At 44.9% G+C, this 22,886-nt stretch overlaps 2 protein-coding genes across 9 annotated transcripts in view; both read left to right on the forward strand.

Moving 5' to 3' along the window:
- The window catches only part of AGBL4 (AGBL carboxypeptidase 4), a 1,471,661-nt gene that overhangs the window by 1,191,902 nt on the left and 256,873 nt on the right, over positions 1 to 22,886 (forward strand). The window lies entirely within an intron of this gene.
- BEND5 (BEN domain containing 5) overlaps positions 14,490 to 22,886 on the forward strand; it is a 49,974-nt gene continuing 41,577 nt past the window's right edge. The window contains exon 1 of one of the 4 annotated variants that reach the window (XM_019957507.2): positions 14,490 to 14,835. In XM_019957507.2, the coding sequence (XP_019813066.2) occupies positions 14,610 to 14,835 (226 nt within the window). In that variant the 5' untranslated portion in view covers positions 14,490 to 14,609. Of the gene's footprint in view, positions 14,836 to 19,826; positions 22,667 to 22,886 lie in introns of those variants that run through there. The other 3 variants (XM_070786572.1, XM_070786573.1, XM_070786571.1) reach the window with 3 other exon arrangements.

A 22,886-nucleotide genomic window follows, 5' to 3' on the forward strand; every position in this document is an offset into this window, starting at 1 on the left:
AGCAGAAGAGGAGTACAGCCTCCCAGATTCTACATGGAGCTTGTAATGGGAATTAACACACCTAGCAAATGACAAGCAATGTGCCGGGTACCATGAGAAGCAACAAAGCAGAGTGGAGTTTGAATCCAGGATGTAACTTAGGCCCTAACTTTTCCTCTCTGATCCTCAGCTGATGGGTCTGTAAGGTGATTATGAGCATTGCATGTGAAGCATCTAACACTGCCAGGGACAAAGATCTCAATAAACTTCAGTCTTTTTCTTTGCCTCTTCTTCTCTTTTACCTATACTATCTCATTTGCTTTTCTCAATCCTAAAAGCTTAGTTTCCCATTTTATGAAAGAAAACAGTCTGTCCAGCTTTCCACTGTTTCCCAAATATTAAGTAAAGCTTTTGGCATATAATGAGCCCTCAACAAATAGTCATTAGTAGATGAATGAATGAATAAGGCAGTCTCACAGGAGTTAAGAATATTGTCCAGAATTTCATAGCCAGTATCCCAGATAAGTTAGGACATGAGTCAGGACACTGCAGAAAAATTCATATAAGGAGACAAAAAGAGAACCCAGAGCTGGGAACAGAAAAAAGCATAACATAACTCATCCTACTTTATGATTGAGAACACTGTGTTTCACAATTTAGAAGGCATATTTTAAATATAAAAAGCTGAACATAATTTTAAAAGCAGACAATAAAACCCCAAACTCAGCTTAAGTCCTAAACTTTTTTAAGATAAAAGTGCAAATCTTGCTAAGGTCCCAGCTTTCTCAAACAAAGCACGCTGCCCCAGGGTTGGCCAGGAGAGAATGGTGAGCGGTATCTCTGCAGTAATGCTGGCCAGTCTCTGGAGAGAGGGGGGGAAGATACTGCACCCCCAAATACCTGGCTTCTGGTGATCCATTCTACCATTACCTGGTGAACTCCTGGTGTGTGCCTGCTGAGTTGTTTCAGTCCTGTCTGACTCTTTGCCATCCTATGGGCTGTAGCCCGCCAGGATCCTCTGTCCATGGGATTCTCCAGGCAAGAATGCTGGAGTGGGCTGCCATGGCCTTCCTTCTCCAGGTGATCGTCCCGATCTAGGGATTAAACCTTGCATCTCTTTTCTCTCCTGCATTGACAGGAGAGTTCTTTACCACTAGCGCCACCTGGGAAGTCCAAGTGACCTCCTGGGAGAAAAAGGTAATAGAGACTCTCTCAGAAGATGAGAATGAAGAAGACAACTGGTTTTCATGGGACCTACTATGCATGAGGCATTGATCCTGCCAGTCTCTTTCCACACATAGTCTTTTGGACCCTGTGACAGCTTTATAGGATTCTATTTGATAGTTGAGAAACCTGAAAGAGATTTGCTGAAGGTAATGGAACAATAATTGAACACAACTCTGGGTCTAAAGCCTGTGCATATTTCACTTTTCCTGTTGCCTCATTACCCCTTCTGTGCCGGCCAACTCTTTGCTCTGGGTCCTGGAGCCAAAAGCAGAGTTCAGTGATCAGAGATTATCTGATGGCCCAGCAAAGGAAGTATGCATTAGCAGGCTTGGGTGGGGCCTGCCCAGGTACTTATTCTTTCTGCCAATTGAGTTAAACTCTCTGGCCACCTCATCCAGAGTCTTATATACCCTTGCCTATCATATATTTTAGAAAAAACAAATAAGCATCACCCTTAACCGAGTAATCTCTTCTTCCTCTATTCTAGCCATTTATTTTCCATAATAATAAAGATGTACCTGATAGTAAAGAAGGGGAGGTGGGGTTCTAATATTCTGCACACAGTTTACCCACCACAAATTCACCCACCAAATGACTGATTGATTGAGTTAGAGAGAGAGGAAAAAAAAAATCTCTTGTTCCAGGTGAACAAAGATATAAATATCTCTAAAGAGAAGTTTCAATACAGTGTAAGAATCCTATGGGGTGGGTGAACTCCTGCCTCAAAGAAGGTGGAGGGAGCCTCCAGACTCTATTAGTGGATGAAGGAGGGTTCTAAGTTCTGTTAGGGTAGGTGTCATAGAGTAAACTAAAGGAATATATGAAAAAGACTATCAACAACAACAAAAATGTATAGAAGAGTCACTTTCCATTACAATAGAAAAGCTTAGACGTCAAGACCTTTTCTTTTGGTTGGGATAATAGCTGGCCCTATTGTGGTACTAAATAAATAAACTGATTTTGAGTAAGTAAAAGAAAGCCGTCTTTATACTTCTGACTGAATCTAGTACATTCCCATCCACCATAACATGGGATGAAAATGTTAATAAAATCCAGGATGTTTTCTGAGATAGTGCCTGCTAGGGTCTCACCTGGGCCAATCAGAGTGGTCTGGCCATCCCTTGAAAACCAGTAGATAACCCTCTGAGGATGGATGATTTATCACCTCCCCAGGGAGAGGTCACCCTCACCGGGTCAAGACTCTGACCCAGATGAAGCCGGAGTTGGACTACAAATCCGTGGTTGGGCCTCTAGAGTCAGATAGCCTGAGTTTGGACCCTGGCTCCACCCTATACTCCTATGTGACCTTGGGAAAGTTAGCTAGCATCCCTATACCTAGGTTTCTTCAACCCTCAAATGTGGCTGATACTATTAATAATAGTACCTGCCACCCAGGATTGCTTTGAGGATTAAATGAGAAATGTAATGTAAAGCCTGGCATGAGGTAAACTGCCGGGGTCCAGCCCCAGTGGATCCAGGGAATTCGAAGGGGAGACGGCATCAGTGATCAGGAGACAATAGCTTAATTGTTAGAGATATAAAGAGTGGTTAAATAGGGATAGCTCAGTGAAAAAATTCAGTGGAGCAAAGAAGCTGAATAACTTGGTTTACGTGGAAAACCAATAAGACTCCAAAACAAGGAGTTTGCACCACCCACGTAGGCCACAGGCATCCTCCCGTTCTCCCGAAGGAGAGGAGACACTAAGGCCTCCCGGGTCAGATCTTAGAAGCCCAGGCAAAATTAGTAGGCTTGGCGAGCCTCCATGCTCCAGATGGGAATTCCGCCAGAAGGTGAGAGAAAGAACGACATGGGGAGACCAAGCTTCGGTGAGCAAGGCCCGCACTTTATTTTCCAAAGTAGTTTTTATACCTTAAGTTGTGCATAGAGGATAATGGGGGAAGGGGTAGAGTCATGCAAGGTCAGCAGTCCTTGATCCTTATCGAAGCCAGGCTTTCTTCCTGCAAACTTATCATATGCAAAAGTTTAGGTGATTTACATCATCTTCTGGCCAGGAGGCCTGTTAACATTTTATGACCCTTTCTTCAGAAAACTTATTTTTCTCTAAAGGTGATTATTCTAAAGTCAGGCGCCAAGCTGTAAGTTAACTCTTCTCAGAGAGAGAGATGGTGGTGGGGGACAGCCCCCCGTAAAGTCAGAGGTGTAGGTGACAGCACAAAGCAGTAAAGTAGGCAGACTCTGGGTTTGGGGGTAGATGCTCGAGAATTTCCAGGGGAATTCCTGAGGCTCGATCCCGCCTTTGCGTATGCCAAGCCTCCTTCCTCATGACCTTTGCCACGGGCAGAGTTCCTCATGCTGGCTCCCGGCAGTAAACATTCCACAAAAATTCATGGCTGTTATTTCTCTTCTTGTTCTTATTCCTCCAAGTAACAGAGGGTAAGAATGGGGTGGGGTGACATTTCTCACAGAGATTTCTCTAACTGGAGCTCTCCAGTCTTCTGTTCTGGCTCAGTGGAGGCTCCTTCCAGACTTTGTGGTAACAAGTAATCCCAATAGTTTTTCCCTGGCTATCAACACAGGCTATAAGAATATAGAAATCTGCTTGAGCTAGAAACCTCAGAGTTCTTTAAAAAGAATTTGGGGTCTCTGGAGTAAGTAACCATGGTTTCAGAAACCTTAGATAATGTAGTTATGGTAGTCACATCATCAATATTCTCAGAATCATTAGCTACTCAATCTAATGATGTGTGGATTGATAGATATTAGACTTTTCCCTAAGATCTAGTTCTCAGATTTCTAGTCAGGATTCAAGCCTCTTAAAAAAGGGAGTAGGGATGAAACTCCACAATCAATTCAGTTCCTTGTTGCCCAGGAAACTCTGAGGTAAGGCCTATATCAAAACAGTCCTTGAAACCAGATTCTGGGTTAAGAAACTAAGGTTCAGGGGTTCTCCACATGATCATAAGCAACTGCTGTGACCTCTATAAGTCTTAATTTCCTCATTAGAAAAAAAATGTAAATATCAAATCTTGTGAGTATTCTGAAAATATTAAAGGTGATATGTATAAAGCAGCCTGAATAGATCCTATCATGGAAATCAATAGTTGTTAGCTCTGTTTTCATACCATTCTTCAGATTTTGTATTGAATTTATGGTGTGGTTAGGATATATTCTTAAGAAAATCAGAGTTATTCATGGTTTTCTGTGCTTCTGAGAAGATTCAGTTCCATGAATGAATGTTCTCTTGTGTGCCTCTGACCCAGAATGGCAGTCCAGAGTTATCAAACAAAAGTCTAAGAGTGAGGACAATGTGGGGTGCACTCTGGCCCTCTGTGGACCTGTGAAGGGCAGATATTCTGAGCCACAGGTGCTTAAAATGAGCAGAGATGGTAACCGAGAACTAGCATGTGGCCATTGAAGCAAAGTTGCCCTATTACCTGCCAAATAATGTTGGAATCATCAAAACACTAGAATGAGCCAGTATTCACCATGAGTAGGGCTTTGAGAGTCAGTGACACCTAGCTAACAGCAGGTTAAAAAGGAAGTGTAGCCTTGTAGGATGAGGCAAAAATCACTACCTTGTGTCCTGGGAGGCCCATGGACTGTGTCAGTGAGGTTCTTGATACTATTACATTTATTGTTGGTTCCAGAGTGTGAAAACTATGTGTGATTGTCAGTGTGACAATTTTTCTGTAATTATTTCCATTTTTTTCTTCTTTACATTTAGAAAAACATTTTTAAAATGTCAGTCTGTCCAGTGGTTCTAAAGGAAAATTGAGGGCTTTTATTGTTTTGAGGGGCCAAATTATGGGGGCCAGACATGGTGGGGGCCCAGAAACACACAGACACTCTCAAGAGGAAGATAAGACTCGGAGGGACAGAACAAGGCCCTTGGGACACCTCTCCCACCTCATCTTTGCAGGCTTCTCTCTCCTCCAGGGTCTGTTTCAGATATGCATTCTTTCAACAAGTATTTGTTTAGAGTCTGCCTTATGCCAGGCTGGGTGCTAGGATACACTGGTGAAAGAGAAAGATAGGACCTCTTCCCTACAGGAGGCTTTTGACCTAGTGGCAGAGACAGACAATAATAGAATAAATATATACTATAATAAACTTCATGAAAAAAAATATAAGTGGCAGTGGAAATATGTAACAGGGACCTGAGCTAGTCTATGAAGGGGGATGGGAGGAGCAAGCCAGCAAGCCTTTCCTGGGGAAGTGACATTTCAGCTGAAAAGTAACAGAATGAGTTAATAACGGAAACCAGAGGCAGCTTCTAAAACTAATAGTCCCCTGATTGAAATTCATAGGTGAGGCAAGTTGCTTTCTTCCCAGGTAGGCTAATTTTTTGGTTTCTTTTTCAAAACAAATTCAAATGCTCTTCGTTGGTGACAGCATTTCTTCTCCCTCTTCTATTCACAAATTTTTTTTTGATCTTCAACCATTGGGAATTGGTTTGCTTTGCTTTGCTAATGCGGAGTATACACACCTAGACTAAAATGCCTGGGTTCAGATCATTCATGTAGCCAACTCCTGAGCGTGACCAACATGAGATCAAAATGTAGCTGAGATCTGATTGGTTGAACTCGACCAATGTGTTGCCTGCTTGATCAGGCCAAGACATCTGGCTTCAGACTGCTGTAAACACTTCTGCATTTTAGATTTTATATAATGCATACATGTTTTTTATTTCTTTGAAGAAAACACAAAAAGTAAGTTTGAAAGAATGAATCAATGGATCCAAATACATTCTCCTGGAAGTGTTTGCTGCAGCAGGTCTGGGCAAGGCCCATAGCCTCAATAGCTTTTCAACTTGTGAGATCTGGGTCCGCCTTTGGTGACTACAACCCTGTGCCCATAGGCTCTGGTTTAAAGAGAATGGCTCTGGGATCGAAGCATTATGGAGTGCTCGTTAGATAATTATCAGGATAATTTATCTCATTATATTCAATCTTATGGAGAAGGCAATGGCAACCCACTCCAGTACTCTTGCCTGGAAAATCCCATGGATGGAGGAGCCTGGTAGGCTGCAGTCTATGGGGTCTCACAGAGTCGGACACGACTGAGCGACTTCACTTTGACTTTTCACTTTCATCCATTGGAGGAGGAAATGGCAACCCACTCCAGTGTTCTTGCCTGGAGAATCCCATGGACAGAGGAGCCTGGTGGGCTGCCGTCTATGGGGTCGCACAGAGTCGGACACGACTGAAGCGACTTAGCATGCATGCATGCATTCAATCTTACTTTCAGCATGGGGATAAGCATCCTAGTAACAATAATGATAGTGACAATAATAATAATAACAATAATAGCAACTATCATATATTGAGAACTCACTATGTGTCAGCTACTGTGCCAAACATTTTATATGGGTTATCTCATTTAATTCTCACAGAAACTCTATGAATATTTCCAAGAAGAAACTGAGGCTTGGAGAGATTAAGATATTTGTCCATGACCACACACTTAGTAAGGATGTGAGTGCGCAAAGTCTGTCAGTCATGTCCAACTCTTTACAACCCCATAGACTGTAGCCTGCCAGACTCCTCTATCCATAGGATCTTCCAGGCAAGAATACTGGCCCAGGTTAACATTTCCTTCTCCAAGTGATCTTCCCCACCCAGAGATTGCACCTGGGTCTCCCACATTGCAGGCAGATTCTTTACCAACTGAGCCACCAGTTCACTTCAGTTCAGTCATTCAGTCATGTCCGACTCTTTGTGACCCCATGGACTGCAGCATGCCAACTTCCCTGTTCATCACCAACTCCCGGAGCTTACTCAAACTCATGTCCATTGAGTTGGTGATGCCATCCAACCATCTCATCCTCTGTCATCCCCTTCTCCTCTCACCTTCAGTCTTTCCCAGCATCAGGGTCTTTTCCAGTGAGTCAGTTCTTCACATCAAGTGGCCAAAGTATTGGAGCTTCAGCCTCAGCATCAGTCTTTCCAGTGAATATTCAGGACTGATTTCCTTTAGGATTGACTGGTTGGATCTCCTTGCAGTCCAAGGGACTCTCAAGAGTCTTCTCCAACACCACAGTTCAAAAGCATCAATTCTTCTGAGCTCAGATTTCTTTATAGTCCAACTCTCACATCCATATGTGACTACTAGAAAAACCATAGCTTTGCTAGATGGACCTTTGTTAGCAAACTAATGTCTCTGCTTTTTAATATGGGGTTTAGGTTACTCATAGCTTTTCTTCCAAGGAGCAAGCATCTTATAATTTTATGGCTGCAGTCACTATCTGCAGTGATTTTGGAGCCCCCAAAAATAAAGTCTCAGTTTCCATTGTTTCCCCCATCTATTTCCCATGAAGTGATGGGACCAGATGCCATGATCTTAGTTTGCTGAAAGTTGAGCTTTAAGCCAACTTTTTCACTCTTCTCTTTCACTTTAATCAAGAGGCTCTTTAGTTCCTCCGCTTTGTACCATAAGGGTGGTGCCATCTGCATATCTCAGATTATTGATATTTCTCCTGGCAATCTTGATTCCAGCTTGTGCTTCATCCAGCCCAACATTTTGCACAATGTACTCTGCATACATTTAAACAAGCAGGGTGACAATATACAGCCTTGACTTACTCCTTTCCTGATTTGGAACCAGTCTTTTGTTCCACGTCCAGTTCTATCTATTGCTTCTTGAACTGCATACAGAATTCTCAGGAGGCAGGTCAGGTGGTCTGCTATTCCCATCTCTTGAAAAATTTTCCATAGTCTGTTATGATCCACACAGTCAAAGCTTTGGCATAGTCAATAAAGCATAAATAAGTGTTTTTCTGGAACTCTCTTGCTTTTTTGATGATCCAGTGGATGTTGGCAATTTGATCTCTGGTTCCTCTGCCTTTTCTAAATCCAGCTTGAACATCTGGAAGTTCACGGTTCATGTACTGTTGAATCCTGGCTTAGAGAATTTCGAGTATTACTTTGCTGGCGTGTGAGATGAGTGCAATGAGTAGTTTGAACATTCTTTAGCATTGTCTTTCTTTGGGACTGGAATGAACACTGCCCTTTTTTAGTCCTGTGGCCACTGCCGAGTTTTCCAAATTTTGCTGACATATTGAGTGCAACACTTTCATAGCATCATCTTTTAGGATTTTAACTAGCTCAGTTGGAATTCCATCACCTCTACTAGCTTTGTTCACAGTGATGCTTCCTAAGGCCCACTTGACTTCACATTCCAGGATGTCTGGCTCTAGGCGAGTGACCATACCATTGTAATTATTCGGGTGGTGAAGATCTTTTTTGTACAGTTCTTCTGTGTATTCTTGCTACCTCTTCTTAATATCTTCTGCTTCTGTTAGGTCCATACAATTTCTGTCCTTAATTGTGCCCAACTTTGCATGAAAAGTTCCCTTGGTAGCTCTAATTTTCTTGAAGAGATCTCTAGTCTTTCCCATTCTATTGTTTTCCTCAATTTCTTTGCATTGATCACTGGCGAAGACTTTCTTACCTCTCCTTTCTCTTCTTTGGAACTCTGCCTTCAAATGGGTATATTTTTCCTTTTCTCCTTTGCCTTTTGCTTCTCTTCTTTTCTCAGCTATTTGTAATGCCTCCTTAGACAAACATTTTGCCTTTTTGCATTTCTTTTTCTTGGGGATGGTCTCGATCACTTCCTCCTGTACAATGTTGCAAACCTCTGTTCATAGTTCTTCAGGCACTCTGTCTATCAGATCTAATCCATTGAATCTATTTGTCACTTCCACTGTATAATTGTAAGGGATTTTATTTAGGTCATACCTGAATGGTCTAGTGATTTTCCCTACTTTATTCAATTTCAGTCTGAATTTGGCAATAAGGAGTTCATGATCTGAGCCATCTTCGGCTGCAAATAATATAATCAATCTGTTTTCTGTATTGATCTTCTGGTGATGTCCATGTGTAGAGTCTTCTCTTGTGTTGTTGGAAGAATGTATTTGCTATGACCAGTGCATTCTCTTGGCAAATTTCTGTTAACCTTTGTCCTGCTTCATTCTGTACTCCAAGGCCAAATTTGCCTGCTACTCTGGGTATCTCTTGACTTCCTACTTATGCATTACAGTGTCCTATAATGAAAAGGACATCTTTTTTGACTGTTAGTTCTAGAGGGTCTTGTGGGTCTTCACACAACCATTCAACTTCAGCTTCTTCAGCATTACTGGTTGGGACATAGGCTTGGATTACTGTGATATTGAATGGTTTGCTTTGGAAATGAACTGAGATCATTCTGTCATTTTTGAAATTGCACCCAAGTACTGCATTTCAGACTCTTTTTGTTGACTCTGAGGGCCACTCCATTTCTTCTAAGGGATTCTTGCCAACAGTAATAGATATAATGGTCATCTGAGTGTGTCACTTTTCAAACAAACATTTCAGAGCCCTGTGTATTCTCCCTGAAAATAGTATCTGGGATTTGCTGAGCAATTTCTTTGTGACTGCCATGTTACCTAAAAATCTTCCAACTCAGACATGCTCAACATGGTCTGATTTTAAAATAATCCAGGAACTAATAAAGAAAACATTTCCCAGGTCCCATCCCCAGACCAATTGTATCATAGGATGTTGGGGGACAGGACCTGGGAGTGGCATATTTTTTATGTTCCCCAAGTGATTCTGATACACAGAAAAAGTAAAAACTCCTGTCCCAGTTCTCACAATACATTCAGAAGATACATATTATTGGCCTCATTTTATGGGTAAGGAAACTGAGGGAGGCAAACTGTCTTGCCCAAAGTTACAGCAAAGGTCTGATTCTAAAGTCCACATTCCTTTGGCCCTCCAGGTTGTCACCTACATGACAAGTTGGCATTCCCTCTAACTCCAGGCAGTGTTCACTGGCCTTTGAGGTTGTTCTCAACATACAAGTCCTCTCTTTCCTTCCTTCCCCCTGTCTCCTGTCCCTCTCCTCCCCTGCCTAAAACCCCACTGTCAGACTCAGCCAGACTTCACCATCAGGAGTTCACACGGATACACTGTGTTTATACCACCGTTTGGTGATAGTAGCAGTTCAGGGTAATGCCCAGCATGGGCCTCCCAACAGTCCCAGATCCTCCCAGCCCTGTGTCAACATTCCTTCCTTGAATCAGCCTGCAAAGACAACGGCCCTGAGCTCATAGCACAGCAAGTTGTTTTTTCTGGACAGAATTTTTAAAAAAAAATTTTTTTTTAAAGCAAAGACTTAAAAAGTCAAATTAAATATCACAGGGGGGAAAAAAGGCAAAATCATGAAAAAATGTGGTCAATCATTAGCAGAGAGGTTGAAAAGACACGCTCCAGTTGCTTTAAAAACTCACAGAACCCAGGTCTCCTTAAAATAGTTTTGCAAAGTACATTGAGAATTCCATGCAGTAATATGAAACATAAGTCCCCCTGCTGCCACTGATCATGCTTCAGCTGGCTAAACTGAAGGAGCTTGACATTAACCCAAGGCTCTGCAAAGCTCCACAGGAAAGCGCGAGGAGACACAGTCGCAAAGCTGCCCCAGATGTGTACATTTTCTGCTCCATTAAAGTAACTTGGAAGAGAGGCAAAGTACATTTGGCTGGTAGGAAGAGGGAGTCAGGGGAGGAGCAGGGAGAAGACAGGCAGCCTCATCGTGGGCCTCCCACTCCCCAGTCCTGCTTCCCCCCAATCCTTAGCGACACCATTTCTAATCCAAAATGTCTAAAATGCAAATATGACCACAGGCTTTCCAGGATTCCCCAGAGCCAAACTCTTCGGCCAGTTTTCTTAACTCTATCATGAGGTTCATAATACCCACTTCAAAGGTTCGGTGTGAAATTAATTGAAATCATATATACTTGGTGGCTGGCATAAGCTTTGGAGGAAGAAAAGTAGATATCACAATTATCATCACTGAAACCGGGTCATATGAGGAAAGACAGGTGAAGGAAGTGAAGATGTCTGGGCAGAAGACAAAGATCCTAATGAGATAGGATCCCAAGTTTTTCCATATCTGATGGGCTGGCATGAGAGTCTTGGTGGTGAACTTAGTATGACAGCTACAGGGGGAAAAGTTCGGCATCAGTGTAAGTCTGAAAGACCTTTCTAACAGTCAGTAGTGTCCCAAAGATAAGGGGTGCTGGTAAACTTCCTAACATTAGGACCATATAAGAAGTGTTTGGATGACCGTTTAGCAGGGATACTGAAGAGGAGGTTCAAACATGATTTGGTCAAACAGGACATTTTTAACCACCTCTTTTAAGTCTGAAATATGTACTTTTGAACTCTCTTTGTTTGCCAATCACTGAATCATCAACATCTTGAGTTTCTGGTATGTGTAAAGCCTGGGGCAACAGTCCCTGGATCAAAGAGGTACTCTGACTCCAGTTTTCACTAGGACGGATACACACTTAGTAGGTTCCCTAGAAGCTGTGTTAAAAGACTATGTGATACATACAGGAAGCAGAAACTCTGCTTGTCTTTCTGTTGCCTTTAGGCTGCTGAACGCTGTCTCTTTGAACATCCTGTTCATGCCATTCCTTCTCTAGAATCCATTCTGTGCACCTGCAAGAAAACGTATTGAGTCCAGGTTTACTCTGTTGGCTTCCATGTAATTATTTGTTCTTTTCTTCTTTCTGGGTTCTTGGAAAATGAAACTGCCCCCTTAAGAGAACTATTTACACTGATTTAGGTGGAGAATTTGTTTGAACCTGACGGTGCAGTGGTACTTAATATGTTCGTGGATGTGTCTGTCTCACAAAGAGAGCAATCATGATGGGCACATTGGTTACTGGGAATGGGAAAGACAGCTGAGATTCAGCTCCAACTCTGAAAAGATGGGACAGATGTTCAGCAAAAGCATGCAAGAAGTTTGTTATTCATGCGGTGTCTTTCTTTAATGCCTTTGTTTCTCCCCAGTTCTGCGCTAGGATGCTGAGGTTACCCAGCCTTTTTGTCACCCCCGCACCTCCAGAGAGCTCATTCTAATGAGGGAAGATAAAATGTGATGGACAAAATAGTAGAAACTGCCTATGCTTGAGGAGAGAGAATGGTTGGGGAAGCTTCACAGAGGAGGAGACTTGTGCACTGGCCTTCAGGGGAGAGTAAGGTCACTATGTACTCCGGGGAGGAAGAACTCCCCAGGATGAAGGCAGAAAACGCACAGAGGCTTGAGATCCTGATAAAACATGCTCTCTTGGAAGATGTCAAATAGTTTAATGTGTCTGAAATGTACTGGAATGTCCAGAAAGGTGATAAGAGATGAGACTGGTAATGTACTTTGAGGTCACTCTCATCTAGATGGGCTAGGAGGTTGGCCAGGGTGCTACTTGACATTATTTTGCAAACATAATTTGGAGTTTCATGGTATTTCATTTAATATGGCCAGCTCTGCATGATTCATCTTTTAAATCAGAAATCTTGCTACGCATTACTTCCCCTTGACCACCATAGGAATGTATTCTTAAAATAAAAACGCATGCAAGATCAGTCCAAACAAATCATAATCATGAAGGTAAACCTGCTGAAACAATTCAGAGTGGCTCCTCTTTTTTCCACAAGTATGTGGGGCAACAGAGGCATCCATACAACATGTGGTCCTATCTGTGTGTACATCAGAGGCTCCGTTTAAGGGAAGTCAATCTGACCTGTACAGTTGGATCTGGGGAGAACGTGTTGATGGGGTTTTTGGCTTACCTACTTAATCATTCATGTAGCTAATCTGAAATGTGAGCATAGTGCTTTTTAAAAAAAATAATGTTTAATGCTTTCTGATTATAAAGTAATACCTGCTTGTTGGGGAAAATAGTTATATAAACATAAACACACAAAGGAAAACAAAGTCACCCACGACTACTAAGAAACATTGTGGCACATTTATTTTGCTTTTTTCTTACAGGTTGAGTTCATTAAAATGAATTTTTTTAAATATATAATATGTAATTCAGTCTGCCATCTCCATTCAACATTCCTCTATGAGAACACTTTTCTCACTGTAACATAATTACTTATACTTTCTTAATACTTTCCGACCAGACTGTGTTTCCAGGACAGAGGAGGGTTATTCATAGTAACCTGATTTCAGCACAGAAATCCAAAATCAAGATACACTGTCTAACACTGCAAGAGATCCAGGTGTTTATCCTGTGTGTTTTCCTCTCTCTACCACCAGCCCTTAGCCCAGAATCTGGCATGTGGTGCATACCCAATGAATACTGGTTGCTTGAATAAATGGGTGTGAGTGGATGGCTGGGTGAATGTGGATTTTTAATTATTATTATTTTCCACCCAAAATTCACTGAGCCCCTACCAAGTGCCAAGTTTGTGCTAAGCAATGGGAATATAAGTAGCCACACTGGATACCAAGTCCACCCCCTCAGAGGCCTCAATGTGAGGATGCTGTCCCCCTCTAACATGGGATGAGGTTCCTATGAGGAACAGCCCCAGTCAGCCGTCTTTAGGCTGATGGTGTTCATACTTTTCCGGGGGACACAAGCCCCTCCAGGCTCCCTTCTGCCTGTGACACTGGGGACAGAGCAAAGACTGCTGTTCCACAGAGTCCCGTTCCTGAACTCCTTGAGGTGCCCCAGAAATGCTCAGCTAGCCCTGGGTTTGCCTTCCCCAGAACAACCCTCCCCTCCCTGCTCATTCCAGCAGGTTCCAGTTTAGAGACCCGCATGCTGTGGAGGGGACCTCACTGCTGGAAGACTACAGGGGAGAGAGGCTACCCTGCTCCTTCCAGCTGAGAGGGGCCCTAGATAAACTCTCCACCATCCCAGCCAGCTGGTCCAACTGGAAATCCCAGATAACCCCAGTTTCTGGTCAGAACTAGTTTGGTAGCACAGGGGGAATGACTGACCCTCCCCACAGGGGAGCTGGCCGTTTCTGCCAAAAAGAAAAAGAAAGTGAACTAAAGGAGTTGAGGGGAGTGCTTAGAATTATTTGAAATACTCCAAAATTCTGCTTGCTTGCAAGTGCGAGTTTACACTTCGGAATGCAAACAAGCTTGCCCCTCGCCCTACATTTCTTCCCTCACACTCTCCTCTCCTTTGCAGTGCAGTTTTGCTGCCATGCAATTTGGTTTGTAGCGCGATTGTTGAAGCGGCGAATCCAGCATGCAGCGCGACTCTGATGATTAGTCAATGCATTTTTTTTTTCCCCTCCCGCAAGGCTATTGTTATTATCATTATTGCAATGCAGTCTCTCGGCCCTTTCCCCTTCCCTCGGCGAATCGCACTCCGGCTGTGATTGCTCGGGTCTGACTTCGCGAGTGGCGGTGCGCTTCCAAACCCCCTCCTCCGCCCCCCGCCCCCCGTCCCCCTCCCTCCCGGTTCCGCGCCCAGGCGAGAGCAGCCGATTGGCAGAGCGGGGCTTTCAGGAACAATAACAGCGGGGGGAGCCCGGGCCCTGGGGAGCCGCCCCCGCCCCCGGCCAGGCCGCGCGGCTCGCGCCCCGCGCCGGGTCCCCACCTCCGCGCCCGCCCCGCGGGCTCACCGGCCGAGCGGGGCCCGCCCCCCGCGCCCACCATGTACGCCTTTGTGCGGTTCCTGGAGGACAACGTCTGCTACGCGCTGCCCGTGTCGTGCGTGCGCGACTTCAGCCCCCGCTCGCGGCTGGATTTTGACAACCAGAAGGTGTACGCCGTGTACCGGGGCCCGGAGGAGCTGGGCGCTGGGCCCGAGAGCCCCCCGCGCGCCCCCCGCGACTGGGGCGCGCTGCTGCTCCACAAGGCCCAGATCCTGGCGCTGGCAGGTGAGCGAGGGGGCCGGGAGGGACCCGGGGGCCGGGCGGGGGCCGGGAGCCGGGGAGGGGGCCGGGGGGAGCCGCTGCTCGCTCCGGCCCCCTCCTCCCGTCCCATAGGCTTTTCTTTGTGGGGAACGGGGTGTCTAGAAGGCCAGACCAGTTAAAAATACGGGATGGTCCCCTTTGTCTTCCCCGCCTCCCGGACAACTCGCGCGCTGTCAGTCTGTCTCCGTGTCTCCGTGTCTGTCCTACTCTTTCTGTTTCTGTTCTCTGGCTACTTCACTTCCCTTTCTCTCTCTGCCTGTTTGCACCTTCATTTCTCTCCCACCTTCTCTTTTCCTCTCACTTCCTTGCCTCTCTGCTGTTTCAGTCTCCTTAAGTTTCTCTAGCCGGCTGTCTCTCCCTTTAAGGCCCGCAGTACTGCCTGAGGAGGCAAGGCTTGATATTGTCAGACTCTTCCAGGTGGGAGTCCCTCTTCACAGAGGAGAGCTATGACATCCTTATCCCATCCGGGCGGTCCCTGGATGGGATGAAGAGGCCTTGATTACTGGGTACTGGGTGCCTCTCTCCTGCCCCTCCCTGAATAGGTGCAGAGGTAAAGAGTTAGTGGCACTTAGCATCCCTCAGCCTCCACACCTCTTTTGAATCTCCCAGAAGGCTCCTCGAGTAAGAACTGAGGGCCAGGATAAGACTAGACTTTCCATTCCTGCTTTCCCAGGGCCCTGAGAAATAGGTAAGGCAGGTGGCGCATCCCCATTTGACAGGTGAGAATGCTGAGGTTCAGTTAGAGTTGGACAAGAAACCAGCCCCCTAGTCTCCTTCACCAAGTTCCTTCTGCCATACTGAAGCACCTTTTCCTTTGTAAAGTCAGCAGATCCTCTTTCGCAGCCAGTTCTAGGAGGCTTGGGTACAGACAGGAGTAGAAGAGGGAAGTGTCCCTTCTGTTTTGGGGAGCAGCCTTCTAGCTATTCCTGGTAAGTAAGGAGGGTGTACCTCAGACTGAGCAGACAGTAAGCCCCCCTGCCCTCCAGTGCAAAGAGAAGACCAGGGATGAGTTGATATTGCTGGTATTTTGTAGTTTGAGACCTTTCCTATCTTTTCCAACTTCCTTAGCTTTCTTCATTTAGCTTAAAAGATTAATTCAGCATTTATCATATTTAAATTTGGCAAGTAAGGAAACTGTGGCTTGAAACAGAGAAGTGACTTTCCAAGGGTCTCCTGGCAAATTAGCCGTACATTAGAGCTCTAGTTCATGTTCCTTTCCATCACCCCCTGTTGCCTCTGGAAAGTAGGTTTGCCAGAGTTGAGGAGTGGAAGAAAAGCTGGAAACAGATGAGGACCTGGGGCCCTTTTGGCCGGACTGTGCCCTTACCACCTCTCTGACAAGCCCTGGGACGCAGTGGTATAAACCCACCCATAATACCGGGGCATGCCTGGGACCAGAAAAACAGAATGAAGGAAAGTATGCAGAAAAAAAGGGAAACCTTTGTAGTTGATGAGGTTTTGTTTTGTTTGCTTGGTTTTAATTACCTGAGAGAAGGGATTTGGAGATTTTTTTCCCCCAGGAGTACAGAATTGCCCTGAGGAAGTTATAACTAGGTTGTAACCATTGCTTCCCCTTGACTTTAAGAAAAGAAAGCATGCTCTTGATGAGTCTGTTATACTCTTAGATCTGGAAGGGCCCTAGGAGAGAAATGGTGTATGTCAGAAGGAGTCAGTGGTATGTACATGTTTTAGTGTGGGATGGCTGTTTTCCTCTTTTAGAGATTGTTCATTCATCCATTTATTCATTCAGTAAATATTAACACTGTGCTTGGCTCTTCAAGCACTGTAGAGAGGCTGCTGGGGGAGACAGCAGCCCCCACAGACTCTGATTTTTGAAAATTGACAAAAGTCTTTTTAAGTAAGACAATGTAATCTTCGGTCTGAGGACCATGAATCTTGAATGTATAGACTGTTCATCCTTCCAAGTTGGAAATAACTCTTTGGGATTATTAAAAACAATTAAAAAAAAAACCCCACAAAACTAGGTAACATCTGGAAATTGGCAGAGTAGATCCAGAGAAGAAGCGTGGTGCCAGCTTGAGCAACGTGCATTGAAAAGCACTTCCCCCCACCTCTCTTCAGTTTTTTTTTTTTTCCCCTTGAGAAGAGAAAAGGGGCGGGGGGTTGTGGGGAGAAGAGAAAGAACTTGAGGTCTTGAGGTTGGCTAGACCACATTTAGAATTCCAGTCAGCTGGTTAATTTTTAAACTGGGGCTGTTCTTCTGGCTGTAGACCTGATTGGAAGGGCCAGGGTGGGTTTGGGAATTCGTTTATCCTGGAAGAACTCTCCTGTGTGTCTTGAAACCCCATCTTAAATGCCGAAGCTCTGGGAATTGCTTAGAGTGACTTCTTCTTAAAGAGCTCTTCTTCTGGCATGTCCTAGTTGTAAATACAGCTGTGCTGTGGGACCTGATGTGCTTAGGTGAGTCCTCAAGCGGGAGGCAGAGAGGGCTATGTTTTTGTGAATTAGCCAGGAGTAATTAATCCCTCCCTGACATCAAACGTGGGGTTTCAGGGGGGCAGTTTGGGGCTACTTTATGGCTTTTGGTGAGAAGTCTGTTTCATTACTGCTTGCCCAGGCCAACCCAGAGCTGTCTTCAAGTGTACCTCTTCTTGTATCCAGGAAATGTCAAAGCCAACTGCGTTGGGACTTGGCATTTTCTAGCATGTGCTGGTCTACACCATGGTTTCCATGTGTGTCAGACTTCATATATAGCCTTGATTTCAGTTCAAGCGAAAAAAACAAACACAGTCTTTATTGACAGTCTTGCTCTATGCCTGTGCCTTGTCTCTGTTAGTCCTCCACAGAAACCTGTTGGTGGAGATTGCTGTTGTTACCATTCCCATTGTATAGATGAGGACACTGAGCCTTAGAGACTCCTGTGTGGCTGCATAGCTGCAAATGACAAAGCCAGACTCAGTGCCAGGTACCCACTGGGAAGTCTCCTTGGTAAAGTAGCTGATGCTTCCATCAGCCACACAGCAAGCTTGGAAGGAGTAAAAGAAGAGAAAAGAACTGTCTGTGAAGCTTACAGTTCAAAGCAAGTTTTTGAGCTCAAGAGCAGTTTTTAGCGCTGAATTTTCAAGCCCCTTCTGCTCTGCTCTTCTTCTCTTACCAGCCTCCCTCCTTCAGAGCACACATACCTTCCTTCCTGCTAAGTTACATCTTCCTCAGGAAATCTCAGAAGAGCGCCCATCCTCCTGGTTCACAGAACTCAAGACTTGGCTCACCTTTGGACGTGGTCTCATTCGTCACTCTCATTTACTTGCCAAACAGCTTGTGAAAATGAGAGCAACCCATTTGGAGAACTTAACCATTATCCAACTGCAATCCAGTCTCCTCCTGGGGCTCATGATATTGAATTTATGTTTTGCTTTTGTTTTTTTTTAACAGGGCCAAAACTGGTTTTTTCTAAGCTCTGAGTCTTAAAATACTATGCCATTCTCTCCCGGCACTTTGCTGCACTATTGTTATTCGGGTGTGCTAAATTCCTTTTCTTGTCATGTGTCCCCTTCCTACTTCCTATACCCCAGGCCCCGTGCTATAATGAACAAATGCTCCAGGGCAGCCACAGGTCTGAGGTCCTGGGATTGAAATGGCAGCACAACCCAGGTGAGACCAAAAGGTAACTTTTCAGGCCCTGCCATTTAGGGCTTCTGTCTGTTGGAGTGACAAAGAAAAAATGGGCACCATCCTCAGGGTGGTCTTGGGGCCTGATGTTTGGCCTAAATAGAGAGAAGCCAGGCACTGCTGGTCAGAGAAAGGGCCTATTCTAGAGGGGCTTTGCAGTTTCTCTTGTACAGCTTTCTAACTTTACCCCCACTGCCCACATCCAGGCCTGCACCAGCTTTTACATCTAAACCAGCATAGCTGTCTTCTAATTGATCACCCTGCCTCAATCTATTTTCCAAATTGCTGCCAGAATAATTTTCTAAGACACAGTCATAGTCAAGTCGCTACTCTGTAGAACTTTCTGTAGCTCCCCGTTGCCTACTGAATGAACTTCAGCTTCTCAGCCTGGGCATTCATAGAGCCCCCAGTGCCACCTCATTTCTGCAGCTTCCCCTAGGCTGCAGATGGTATTTCATACCATCTTGAGAACACACCCTCAGGCACTCCTCAAGCCATCCAGGATGGGTTAATTATTGTGTCAGATGGGCCTCTGCCCATAGAACTCACTTTCAGTGGGAAGGGCAGACACATGGGTGCTTGCAGTCCTATGAGCTGAGGGCTGTCATGGAGGAATGGATAAATGCGTTGGCAGCACCCTGTTCCACTCTCTGTCCCCATGGGAGACCCTCCTTCCTTGGAGCTCTCTGTTGACTTGGCTGTTCCTCGCTTATCTGAGCATTCTGTGTCCTGTTTTGGTTAGTCATGATTGTGTCTGTCTTCTTACCAAACGGTGAACTCCTCCAGGACAGGGACCTGCCTTCCTTTTCTCTGCACCTGCAGTGCCCGGCACGGAGTCCACTCCAATCAGCGCAAGTTGAACTCACCAACTTTGGGAAGTCAGGGGCATATGCTATGCTTGGGGAGAAGAAGCAGGGAGAACAAGGACTCTGTAGCAGCAATTTGTTTCAGAGCAGAAACCTGCAGGGAGAAGGCAATGGCACCCCACTCCAGTACTCTTGCCTGGAAAATCCCATGGACAGAGGAGCCTGATAGGCTGCAATCCATGGGGTCGCTAAGAGTCGGACACGACTGAGCGACTTCACTTTCACTTTTCACTTTTCATGCATTGGAGAAGGAAATGGCAACCCACTCCCGTGTTCTTGCCTGGAGAATCCCAGGGACGGGGGAGCCTGGTGGGCTGCCGTCTATGGGGTCGCACAGAGTCGGACACGACTGAAGTGACTTAGCATAGCATAGCATAGCATAGAAACCTGCAGTGAGTTCTGGAGGCTTCATTCAACTTTGTTCATCTGGAAAAAGTCAGCATTCTATATCTCTCCCTTGACTAGAAGAAACCTCACACTTGGGGGAAGTAGCTTCCAAAGCCACGTTCTTCTTGCTTTGGTAATTTTAGCTCATTCAGGGCTCAGGTCCCAGCTTGGCATTGTCGGTCCAAATAGATCTCTTGCTCCAGAAATGCTTTGGAACTTCTACAAAGTTAGCAGCGAAGCAGGGGACTGGGCGATTTCATATGCAAAGATTGTTGCATGTCATCAGTGGGAGACTGCCAACAACAGGATTTTTTTTTTTTTTTAAAGCAAGTGAAAACTTTTAAGTTTTGACGTGTTCTGCTGATGTACATTGGAGCAAAGATTGGAACTTGCCTATTGTCATCTGTTGCTGATTCTACTGAAATGTTAACCATTGAAAGTTCCTTCTGATGTGATTTGTTTAAGAACCACATATTTGTTGCAACTAAATAGTAAGTGCTACAGAGTACTTCAGAATTCTGGTTCACTGGATGAAAGGAAAAAATTGCCCCATGCAAGCTGAGGTCTTGCTCTTTTGAGTGTTTCTTTTTGGTTGTTTTTGTTATTCAAGAGCACACTGGTTTTTATTTTTAAAAACACACCAGAAAAGTAGAGTTCAAATTTAGATCTTTGGCTCCCAAGATTTATTCTCTTTCCACTGTGCCTACCTGCTTTGTCTTATAAGCTCCCTTGAGAGAGAAGATGTGTGTTCTCTTCGTTTTAAAATGCTTACCAGAAAAGCATCCATGCCCTGAAGAACTTTTCTCTGATTCGTGTTAGCTCCCCAGCTCTTGAGTTACACTAGGTGGTCAGTCTTACACTGGAGGGAAACACAGGAGGAGGAACAGACTTTGTTTCTTGCCTTCAAAGACCAATTCACTAAGTATTTATTTAGTACTCACCAGACTCCAGGTTCAGTGCTGGGAATTACCATATACATACTCTTGTCTACATCCTTGTGAGACAGGGCTTCTTGTTTTACCCCAGGAGAAGAAAGCTACTCAAACATTTAGTGGCTGCTGTAGGTGCCAGGCAGTGGGCTAAGGTCTTCCCATATACATGAAGCTTATGGAGAACTGTGATCAGGGCAGTCAGAGAGTATGATACCCACGCTGAGGTGGCAGTGGTTGTGATGGATCTGAGATGGACTAAGGAAGGAGACGCCATGGGATCTGGGAACTGCCTGGTTGTGGTGACGTGTGTGCTGATGATGTGGTGATCTGGGCTCTGATCCCACTAGAAGAGGAGTTGGTTAGAAGAGGAGATGATGAGTCTAGTTTGAAACAAGATGAATCTTGAGGCCTGTGGGACATCTGGGCAGATAATCTAGGAGAGGGATTAGGCATGTGGTCCAAGGTTTAGGAGAGTGCTCTGAAGTGGGGCTGAAGATCCCAATGTAGAAATCATTAGTCATGGGCATGGTGGGGTCACAGAGGGAGAGAGGGATCAGAGGAAGCAAATGGTGCAGAACTCTTTAGAATGCCAGCATTTAGGGGGCACAGCTAAAGAAGAAGAACCCCAAAAGATGACTGGGAAGAAGCAGCCAGAGATGGACTAAAAATCAAAAGATAAACAGGAGAGATGGATGTTCTAGAAATCAAATGAGGAGTGAAGTCTTTGTATCCTAGATCTAAGTCTATTTTTGTTTCTTATAACTACATAGCAACCACTTTTTCCTCTGAGCTCACTGGTGAGACGTAGGATAGGACAGCTAAATAATATATAAGCAGGAGAAGACAGAATCCGCTTGGGGTGATATTTTGGTAGTTTTGGATGTCTGAGTTTTGCCCCAGTAGAGGAAGGATCATATCTGTTCTTTGGAGTCCCAGAAGCAAACCTAGGTCCAGAGACTGGAATTTATTGGAGTTGGTGGGAAGACTTATGATAAGAGCAGATAAACATTGCTTCCAACATGTAATGAGCTCCCTGTCGAGGAAGGTGGACATTCCAGAATGAACTCCTGCCCTATGATAGGAGAATTGGTTAGATGAGCTCCTCTCCCAGGTCACTTCCTTAAGTATCAAGTAGGAAGTATTAGAGAGCTGAAAGAAGAGAGGCTTTGAAATCAGGCAGTCTGGGTTCCAATTGTGACTCTGCTTCCAAGCTGTGTGACCTTAGGGAGATTACTTCACTTCTCTGAGTTTCAGGTGCCCAAACACAGAGATAGTCGTGAGCTACTTACCCACTATATTATTGTGTTATTAGCAAGGTAACATGGGAGTTATCTGGCACATAGTAGGTACTCATTAAATGTAGGTAATTGATAAGGACTGTGATGGCTAAGCACTGTGGAGAGAACGGCTTGCTTAGTGTGGGTACCACCATTTATGGTAGAAAGAAACGATTTAGAGGACCAAGGAGCAGACAGGGTTAAAATTTAACTTGTGTGTGTTGTAAATCCTCCTGGGGCTTGACTTTAGCATGAAAGGCTTCCCATCTCACCCCATGATTTTCCTGCCTGTGACCCTATGGTGGGGCCACTTATTACCCTGGCACAGCCTGGTAAAACACATGAGGGTAGCTAGACAAATGAGTCAGCAGGTTGAAGGTTCCTAGTTTTGTCAGTGCCCTAACCCTGTACCCAGGCCTGGGAGGCTGTGATAGTGAGAGCCTGGAGACCTACCAAAAACCTGGTGGTCAGTTCTTCTCTCCCTTTTTGGATCGACTCATCAGGACACTTCTTCAGACAAGCCCACCTGGAGGGATGGGATCATCTGCTCTTATCCAACACTGCACAGAAGAGAAAGAGAAGTGGAATTCCCTGTGGCTGTTCAGTGATCACACAGCTGGAAGGAAATCTTGAGGTTTTCTAGTCCAGTCCCTATTGTTTTACAGAAGAGAGAGTTGAAAGGAAGTGACCGGTCACCCGGAGAGTGAGTTACAAAGCCATACCTCAAACCCTTGTCTCTTGATTTCTTTCTGCTTCACCACAGCAGGGTACTCATCTTCTTCTTGTCTTGATTAGATACAGTCCTAAAAACTTGGTAATTTTGTCTGCCTCAGATGATATAGAAACAGAGGCCAGAGAATGACAGATATACATGCTTTTTCTGTGGCATGTCTGTTTATAAAGCAAATATAGACTTTGCAGGG

Source organism: Bos indicus, chromosome 3 (genome assembly GCF_029378745.1).
Source record: "Bos indicus isolate NIAB-ARS_2022 breed Sahiwal x Tharparkar chromosome 3, NIAB-ARS_B.indTharparkar_mat_pri_1.0, whole genome shotgun sequence".
NCBI classification, from domain to species: domain Eukaryota; kingdom Metazoa; phylum Chordata; class Mammalia; order Artiodactyla; family Bovidae; genus Bos; species Bos indicus.